At 43.6% G+C, this 9,954-nt stretch overlaps 1 protein-coding gene across 1 annotated transcript; it reads left to right on the top strand.

The window, feature by feature from the left end:
• The first annotated feature begins 295 nt into the window (after positions 1-295).
• On the top strand, positions 296-2,656 carry LOC147904289 (GTP-binding nuclear protein Ran1B-like). The gene is made up of 8 exons (XM_087393930.1): positions 296-374; positions 455-524; positions 661-717; positions 802-919; positions 1,001-1,090; positions 1,173-1,352; positions 1,451-1,528; positions 2,115-2,656. The coding sequence occupies exons 1-8, from the start codon at positions 372-374 to the stop codon at positions 2,182-2,184; spliced, it is 666 nt and encodes a 221-aa protein (XP_087250056.1). The 5' UTR covers positions 296-371; the 3' UTR covers positions 2,185-2,656.
• Positions 2,657-9,954: the final 7,298 nt, after the last annotated feature.

Here is a 9,954-nt window from a genome sequence, read left to right on the forward strand (position 1 = left end):
GATGGGGTGTTCAAGGATAGGATGAATAAAAAAGATTAAAACGGAATTAAGGGGTTTGAATTCGAAACGGGCGGCAAGGAGGGGGAAACGGGCAAAAGAATGGGGGGACACGTGGAGGGATCGGAAGGTCGCGTTGAAGCAAAGCTAAAGAGATGGACGGAGATCCGAAAAAGGCGGGAGGCGGTTAAAAAGGAACCACGGTAGGGGTGAACCGTGGGTAGGGAGGAAGGGTGAGGGTTAAGGAATGGTGAAAGGGAGGGTAAGGTTAAGGGGATCTCTTTTGGGAGCATTTTTGTGCTCTTTTTCTTCTTCGTCTTCATTTTCTGCTTCGCCATCTCCATTTTTGTTCCTCCTCTCCATCCTCTGCTTCCATGGTACTTTTCCCCTCCTTCTCCTCTCTCTGTTCATCCTTTTTTTCGTTTTTCCCTCTCACCATTTTCTCCCTCCTTTTCAGGCCCTCCCCGGTCAGCAGCAAGCCGATTGCCCCAGCTTTAAGCTCGTCATCGTTGGCGATGGTGGCACAGGTCTAGATCCTCTCCCCTCGTACATTTTTTTATTCGTTCTTTCCAGCTTATGCAGATTTAGATCGCCATCGCTGCGTCTTCAACTCCTTGGATTGGATCCTGCTCAGATCGTGCCTTCCTTTTGTGCCTTTCACAGGGAAAACCACATTCGTCAAGCGTCATTTGACGGGGGAGTTTGAAAAGAAATATGAACGTGAGTATCATCTTAGTAGGACTGTGACTCTCGCCGGGTTTTGAAACACAATTGATGCCTGATTTTTTGCTACGTATCACGCAGCAACGATTGGCGTTGAAGTGCATCCGCTTGACTTCTTTACCAACTGCGGCAAAATACGTTTTTACTGCTGGGACACTGCTGGACAAGAAAAATTTGGAGGACTACGAGATGGCTACTAGTAAGTTATTGGAAGAAGATGAGTGCTGTCCAATTCCGTGGCTCAAGCTTTGTGGCTGATCTGTTTGAAATGCGTTTGCAGTATTCACGGACAGTGTGCCATTATCATGTTCGACGTTACTGCGCGGCTGACTTACAAAAACGTGCCGACGTGGCACCGGGATTTGTGCAGGTCAAGAGAGATCCTTTGCTTGTTCGCATTGTGATCGTGATGGTCTACTAGGCATTTGCTGATGCACTTTACGATTTTGCAGGGTTTGTGAAAATATCCCTATCGTTCTGTGTGGTAACAAGGTTGATGTGAAGAATAGGCAAGTCAAAGCCAAGCAGGTCACGTTCCACAGAAAGAAAAATCTCCAGTACTACGAAATATCGGCTAAGAGCAACTACAACTTTGAGAAGCCATATCTGTACCTTGCTAGGAAATTGGCGGGGTAGGCAGTTTCCTATCCAAGTTTCATGGTTGGGCGTCTGATTACATTTTCAATTTGCGCTTCCCCTCTTCTCCTACTAATCAAATTTTATATTTTAGGGATCCTAATTTGCATTTCGTGGAGTCACCTGCACTAGCGCCCCCAGAAGTTCAGATCGACCTTGCAGCTCAGCAAATGTAAGATCTGGAATGTCCGTTTTCTCGTATTCAATCATTGCCCTCTCAATCGCTAGGAGTTTTCGGATAGTAACTTCACGACACAGTTAAAATGTGAAGCCATTTGGGCGTTTCCAATTGTAAAAATCATATTGTTCAAACTTTGTGGTATGTGTAGTTTTGGACGGGCTTTCCTGAAAGCTTATCTTGTTCTTCTTTTTTCCGGATTGTCTTATTTGGAAAAGGGATCGGAGGGTTCTGTTTCCAATGCTTGCCTGTGGCTGTCCACCTACTACGCAACTTGCCTGCGTCTGCTTGTGGATTTCTGCTCACATCAGCTGCTGAGTGCTAGCAGTACATGATACTATGGGTTTTCGTGGCTGGTAGAGCTTGTTCTGCAATAGATTTTATCTGGTCAATCTTCGCATGGGATGCCATTGTCGTAGTTTATGTGATGCCATTGTCGTTATTTATGTCATGCCATTGTCTTTTGTTTATATGAAGCTGAAATTTGGGGATAAGCCGGGGTTTTTCTAGATGTAGTTCTGCTTTTCTGAGCTGTTCAATTCTGAACTTAGGCAGACAAGGGCGTTTTCTTTGGCCTCAGGTATGAAGCGGAATTGGCTGCAGCTGCAGCACAGCCTTTGCCAGATGATGAAGATGATGCATTTGATTAGCTTGCCAGCTGCTCTTTTCCAAGTTGCATTTCATGTTACCTCTTGTAGAGAAAGGTCGATTGTGCAGGAGATGTGTTGCAGGCTTCAGTGGAGATGCTTTTGATGAAACAGCTCAATGCAAAGTCTAATTGCAGGAGTTGCGTTTTGTAGTTAACAGCAGAGCTTTCAATTTTAACCAGTGTCATGGTCTTTTTTTTGGAGGGTAGGGAAATACCTGCAAATTGCAGTTTCCATATTCTACAATTTTGTGTTTCTGCCATGTGGGGCAGATGGTAAGGGGAGCTGGTACTGTGATGAAAGCTGTCCCATGCCTTCAATAAGGTAGAAGGGAACGTCTTTTCAACTTAATACTTCTTGCCAACTATGACACTCTTCTATAAGCTTTAATGTAGTCATCAGGCAACAATTTGCTTGGTGTCTTTTGTATGACCCAAGGGTGTGATAATCTATATGGCAGATTTTGTAGTTTGAAGTCCTTGTGTAATTTGTGTGACCCTAGGGAATGATAATGTAAATGGCATCATGTGGAGTGTTGAATTAAAAGGCTGTCACATGTTGTAATCAATGAAGAAAAAGTTCGTTTTCTTGCAATCATTCTGAATCTTTGGCTGTATCTTGTTGCGTCATGCGTGGCATGGCTCTTAACATTGTTGAAGTGTCTATCTAGTGGACCTCCCTATTATACTCACATATTAAAAGATGTTTAAGGAATTAGATTTTTTTTCCCACAAGCAAAGAAGAGACTTTTAAAAATGAGATACAGAAGGGAATAAGCAGCTTTGTAAGCTGAAACTACAGGGCAGTCTCTAAGGTGTGATATATGACCACTCCTTCCAAACTTCTATGACAAATATTGAGCTATTCTAAGGAGCTCCCATTTAAATCTCTTTAGCATCTCATTCTACAGCTTCCTGTGGTGACAGACCGCAAAATTTTTTCATTTCCTAACATACTGAATTACTGATTTGCCACAGCTTAAACTACAGGGCAGTTTCTAAGGTGTTATATGTGACCTTCCAAATTTCTATGATAAATATTGAGCTAATCTAATGAGCTCCTACTTCAACCCCTTTAGCATCTCATTCTGCAGCTTCCTGTTGTGACAGACCACAAAATTCCTCCATTTCCTAATCCTATATTCCTTATTTTTAACTTTGACGTGACGATCAGAGACTAACAGACCACAAAATTCCTCCATTTCCTAATCCTAATCTTATATTCCTTATTTTGAACTTTGACGTGGCGATCAGAGACGTTACACGAGACTAACACACGTCGGTCAAGGGGAAGTGGGGATCAAAGAGGGGGGATCTATGGATGGTTACGAACGGCTTGTGCGCTCTCTTTGTCTCTCCCTCTCTCCCTCTCTCTCTCTTCTTCTCCCCCTACGTCGCAAAGACAAGGTTTGGCATCCCTGCCATTAGAAGCTGCTCAGCTCGCATTAGCATTAGCTTTGCTGAATGCATCTAGCTCTTGACCAGGAGTGAAGCACGAGAGGATTTTGGGCGATGCTCGATGTGGAGGTGTTCTTTGTCAGGTAGAGACGCTCTTCGAGGAGAGCTACTGCCTTGCTACCTAGCCGATTGTTATCTTCTATTTCACTCCAAGCGTTTGAATGACAGAATAATGCATACACTCTTGGCATCCCTGTGCTTCTCCATCAACAAGCTACGTGACATAAGCTTTGGTCGAGTCCATGGATTGGGAGGCAGGAAAGACTCAGTCTTTCTCCCACCTTCCCTTTCTCCTCCTCTCTCCCCCTTCATTTCCCCCTGTTTCATACCAGAATGTCGATGTCCACCGTCCACAACAAAGGTCCACAATCAATCGATTGCTCATTCTCAAAGTTCTGCAACTCGACGTCCACAATCGCCAATCCACAACAAAGATCTGCAAGGTCCGCCAATTTGAAACGCAAGATGCCAAGTTCCCGAGACAAGTTTATATAAACCTACAACAAGTGCCCAGATGTTGAGCGCACTTGTAGAAAATTTGGATGAGGTAGAGATGCTTTGCAGCTTCCTAGAGAATGTAGAGAAGCTGCATAGGTGAAGGGGCTGTCGTAGCGTTGTTGTGCCCAGATGGACGCACTTACAGAAATTTTGTATGTTGAGCGCACTTGAAGAGAATTTGGATGAGGTAAAGCCACAGTGCCGCATCATAGAGAATGTAGAAGGGGTTGTCATACGACGTCCAAACAAAAGGAATTGATGTAGGGTAGCGTCAAAGAAGGGGAGATGTCAGACAAAGGAAGGGGAGGGACAAAGAAAAGGGGTCTCGTCTCAATTCCAATCTTGATCTTGAAATTCGCATGTGAATGTCAATGTCGATTTCAGTCTAGCTCTTGAATTTCTTTGTCAATTCGCCTCGAAATCCGCACGCATGAAGCTTCTTCAAAAATTTGTGTAGAGAGAAATGTTCTTCTCCGAATATGCTTTTTCCAATCTAGACCCGCCTTTTAGTAATAAAGCCATTAAAACAAAAAAACTGCCCTCTTTGGAGATCCAATCTCTCAAATGGTGCGGAATTTGGAAATAATCAAAAAGACATCTTCGAACCATATCTCGATTTTCCACAACTTTGACTTCATCTCAATGTGCCAAAATCCGCTGTTCTAGGCCTTAAATCTGCATTTGAGAAGTGTGTAGAGAAGAGAGACCTCTTTTAGCTCTCCATTATTGTAATGGGCGCTCCAAACAACAATATGAGTTCCTCACCACATCGATTGGGAATATGCAAATGTCGAGCCTTCTAAGTTTATAGTAGATGTGCTAAAGAGCTTTATTGATCTGGTGTATATGAACGTTGAGCCATCTAAGTTTACGGTAGAAATATAGAAGAGAAACTACCAAAATTTTAAGAGACTCCCAATCGGTCAAAAATCAAGACTCTAATGGAAGTTGACTTCTAATAGCTAGGAGACACGGCTTTCTAGGATATGAGCTAATCGTGTTTATGGGGACGTGGTAAAGCAAAAGCCCAAAGCGTTGGTGGTAGAAGATGAGGAGCAGCACTTTCACAAATTTTATCATTGATCATAGAGCCGTTGACTTTGTGCTAGGGGTTGTGCAACGCTTTTGCGAGATCCTCCTAGCATCACAAGTTCCTATTACCAAGGACAACATTGCTCACAAGAATTTATTCGAGGTGAGAGTGGGTTGCTCTTCCGAGACTACTCTCAGGAAGTTAGAAAACATGGACTTCTAATAAGATGAGCCTTGAGATGATAGAGTGAGGGTTGTTAGGTAAGGATTTTGCTCTAGATGTTGGGTCTAATGTGATAAAGTTGTGGTGCACTTGAAGTTTGTGCTCGATGATGGAGCTCTCTTGAAATTCATTTCCTTGACAACATTTGTCATAGCATCATTCTCATCATGATCTGTTATCTGGCTATTGCACAATGGTGCAATTTGTAGCATGTGGAGGGGGATAAGCTTCTCCTTTTGTGCAATTCAATCTACTGGAAGGGGTTGCCACTTTGTTCCATGATTTGGGCATCCTGAGGTGCTGCAACATTGCAATTTGGGAGCCAATGCAGTTCTTGCGGTCCCTAGCTCATGAGCCATGTCTCCCTTATAGCGCAAGCTTCACATAGCCCTCGGATCAAACCAGCATCGCACTCGCCAGCTTGATTTGGAGGTGACTATGGTTAAAACCCACTAGCCATGATGCAATTTTGATTGATGAGAAATACGTGTAGCAGGTCCTTCACCTCTTAGGGCTATGCCAATGCCTGTGTTGGATGTCTCACCAAGCATCTGAGAAAGACCCACAAATAGATTGTGCCCTCATGCTAATCCATTGCCTTCGTTGAAATGGCTATTCTATGTCCGTAGCACATGTCTGAGGGAGGGCAACAAGAGTTAAGATCCTCAAACAAACACATAAGTTAAAGGGTACAAAGATTTGGATATCTGAGAAGCTCAGTCCAATCCAACTGAAATAAAGAAATAGTGAACTCACTAAAGTAAAGGAGGCACGAAAGCATGAAAATGGGTGGTTTATCGAGATTGGCTAGCATTAACTAGGGACTTCAAATACAAAGACTCTTTAGAGGGAGATCTTAGCTCGGACTTGTGGAAATCATCTCCTATGTCTAAAGGATAGGTACCCTTGTTAGAAGGAGGGTGCTCAAGAATCAAATAGGTGTACTCCTCCTAAGCCCATACCAATCTATATGATGTAAAGGTGTCTCATTGTATGAGACCAAAATGTGGCTTCTATCTCACCAGTTTGAGTCACTGTTGGAGTATTGGCTCAGGGCTAACAAGAGTGGTATCTTGGGAGGTTGGTGGAGTAGGAGGATCTTGTTTAGATTGAGACTCCAGTGAGGATGCTACTTCATGAGTGGAGGGAGGAGACCTTGATTCTTAGGGATAGGGTTACTGTTTGCCTAGGAAGGTGAGCTATGGTGGATTCTTAGGGATAGGGTTAGTGTTTGTTTAGGAAGGTGAGCTATGGTGCAGTGAGTTTTTTACAAAAAACTTGGTAGAGGGGGAGGTGGAGGCCTTGAAAGGGACTCCAAGATTGTTACCTCCGGCTCTTTTGTGGTTGAGCACATTCCAATTGCCACTTTTAAGCCTCTTTCCCCTTCTAATGTAAGTGCTCATTTAGCTCTAGTGATGTCTCTATCAACCCACTCAGGGTGTTGGTTAGCAACAGTAAGATTGGAGTTGGTCCTTCAAGACGAGGCACTTTGGGCCAACCCACGGCACCTAATTCTAGGCTATGCTAAATCATGCAGAGCTATGGCCCAAGCTTGCAATGAGCTTGGCATGCCACACACAACGCCTAAGCTACTTGTCAAATGTCCTTGAAAAGATATGGAGCCAACCAATTTGAATGATGACTTGCATAAGCAGATTAACGAGAGATTAACCCCCTAATATAAAAACATTAATCCACTAATCCCTCACATCTTATAAAAGCAATACCCCTATCCCTCATTTCCTTCCCCTTACTTTTGTAGCCATTCCCCTTTCTCCTCCTCCTCCAAGTTCTGTCTATCCTCCATTTTCTTGTCCATCTCCATCACTACCACTTTTTCCATCCATCTCCACACCCTCCACTTCCATTTTCCATGCACCTCCCACTTTTTGTCGGCCATCCGCACCACCGTTTTTTTTTGTCAGGCTCCCCTCACTCCACATTAGGCATCTTCTCCACCTTCATTCACCATCTCCATCCCCTCAACCACCCTTTTTTCCATTCATCCTCTCCCCTACACCACCAATTGTATTCATAGGCTATAAGGGCTTTGGCCAAGAATTTGCTTGGAATGTATCCGGGATCTTTTTTAAGCCAATGTATTCTTGTAAGGAACCAAAAGAAAGGTTGTTTCCCTTGTTATTGTAGCTTGATTATTATATAACCCTATGATTGGTGGTAGAAGGTATTATATTCAAATTGTTGGTTGCAATGAGTTGCGATTGCCTACTGTTCTTGTTTGGGGTGTTCTAGCAGTAGTGATTTTAGCATGCAAACCTACGTATAACCACTTGCTGAGGTGAACTTGTCATACGTGGATGTTGATGCTATGTGTGTTTGCCTTGTATGAGTTCATCATCTCATCCACAACCTTGAGGCTCCACATATCAAACCACGGTAGATTCGCCATGTCTAGCAGCTTGTTTCTCTTCAGCAGCTTAGCAGTCGTAGCTTGTCAATGGGATCAGGTTCTTAAAGTTGAGGGACAGGTCTCTCCCCTCTTACAGAAGTGGAAGAATCCATGAATGTAGTGATAATGGGAAGAAATATGAGCACAAAGATGCAAGAGTAGCTAAGGATATAAAAGTGTTAACACCATAGTAGTAGTAAGGCTAGAAGCACAGTCTAGAGCAACAAAGATGATATCATTGTGTGTGTAGAGTAGCGACAAAGGTCCTCTACAATATCTTGAGCTTGAAAGATGGTGTGATGAATCTAAAAGGATGAGGATAGCCAAATTGCTCTCTAGAAAATATATGATCATACTTGCAAAATCAAGATCTAGAGAGAGAAAGATGAAACTAGAGATAGAAAGACTAAAAGCCTACACTTTTTGGGGTCCCCTACAAAAAGTGTAGACACCCCAAGAGGTACCCTACAAAAAGTGTAGAGACTCTTACCCAAGAGGTCTCATAACAGAGAGGCCCCACCAAGAAGTCTCCTACGAAATGTGTAGAGACCAACATGTATATATCTCTCACTCAATGGAAAGAAGCTTCCACTCTTTGGGGTTCAGTGTTCAAGTTCACCATTGTGTTCATGTGATTGATCTCTCTTGGGTCCATGCTCCCATCCATACACTACCATGTTCTAGCATGATCTTACCCTTGCACTCCCTCCTCCCATCTCCTCCTCCTCCCTCCTCCTCCTCCTCCTCCCTCCTCACTTCCCCCTCCTCCTTCTCCTTTCTTTTGAACCTTGAACTCCTCCTCCCTTCTCTTGAATTTTGGACCTTGGACTCTTTATCAACCCTGAAATCCTTCTAAACCATGGAACCCCCAGTTAGGTTTCTCAATCCTACCCCTTCTAAAACCTACAACCTCCTTATAAACCCTTAAATTCCATTTGAGGTGAGAACCTCCAACAATCCTTGTGGTCAATCCTTCTTTGTCAACTAAGCACACACTAGAGCTTCTTTCCATGCTTTATCCTACACCTCTCACCAGAATATGACCTGAGGACCTAAGCTACATCTTGAAGACCTATGCTATAGCAAGCAATGACATGATTATAGGTGACCAACACCATCGGACCCTCAAAATGAGCTAGACAGAGATAACATTTTGGCATTGTTACGAGGGAGGTTAGCACCTAAAGTAAAAGAGGAGCATGCGTTTGCATGTGTGAGAAAGAACAACCTTCAAAACACCATCCAAGATACATCCCTCAAGGCAATGGAGTGCAAAAATGCTTCCAATTTGTGAAAAATTATGAGATTTTCATCTTACATCCCTTCCACTTCTGTCCACCCCTTCGAATTCCGATCTCACCCTCCACTCTCACTTTTTTTTAAATGATTTTCTCCAAATTCCATCAAGTGCATTGAAGGTATATACTCCCCTATTTCATTCTCCCATTTTTCATCCATCCTCCTCCCATCTCTACCTCCCTTTTTTCCATCCATCCCAACCCCTTTCTCCTCCCACAACTACCATTCTCCTTCTCTCTCTCCTCCACTCACCCCCTCCCTTCCATTATCTCTCTAGCATTCTTGCCCCCTTTCTTGTCCACTCATCTCTCTTTCAGTTACCCTTTCTCCATTCTCTCACACTTCTTCATCCATTGTCCCTGTAGGCTCTTTCCTATGGCTTTTATAGGAAGAGTAGGGTTTTCTCAGTATGCAGGGTTCCGAGGCTTTTTGTCACCTACAGATATATCGGGGTTGTCGGTTGTAGTATATGTGTAGCTTAGGATCTCGAGTCGTGTTCCGGTGAGAGACGTAGGCTTGAGTGTGGTAAGCAAACAAAGTGCATGCATGTGTAAAAGGAACATGTATCATCATGATCGAGGTAATGAAGGCTTTCGCCTTCATGGGGGGTTGCAAGGTTTAGGAGGAGTTTAAGGGTTAGAAGGAGGTTCTAGGGTTAGAAGGAGGTTCCAAGGTTTAGAAGGAGGTTCCATGGTTAGAAGGAGTTCCAAGGTTTAGAAGGAGGTTCAAAGGTTTAGGGTAGAGTACATGGTGGAGAACTCGTCTCCCTCGAGATCATGGAGTTTAAGGGTTGAGGAACAAAGGGTTTAGGGGGGGCATAGGAGTGGGAGAGGAAGAAGGTGTAAGAGCATGAT

This window comes from Dipteris shenzhenensis, chromosome 2 (genome assembly GCF_047967505.1).
Source record: "Dipteris shenzhenensis isolate YYH24624 ecotype China chromosome 2, Dip_SZ_1.0, whole genome shotgun sequence".
Classification (NCBI taxonomy): domain Eukaryota; kingdom Viridiplantae; phylum Streptophyta; class Polypodiopsida; order Gleicheniales; family Dipteridaceae; genus Dipteris; species Dipteris shenzhenensis.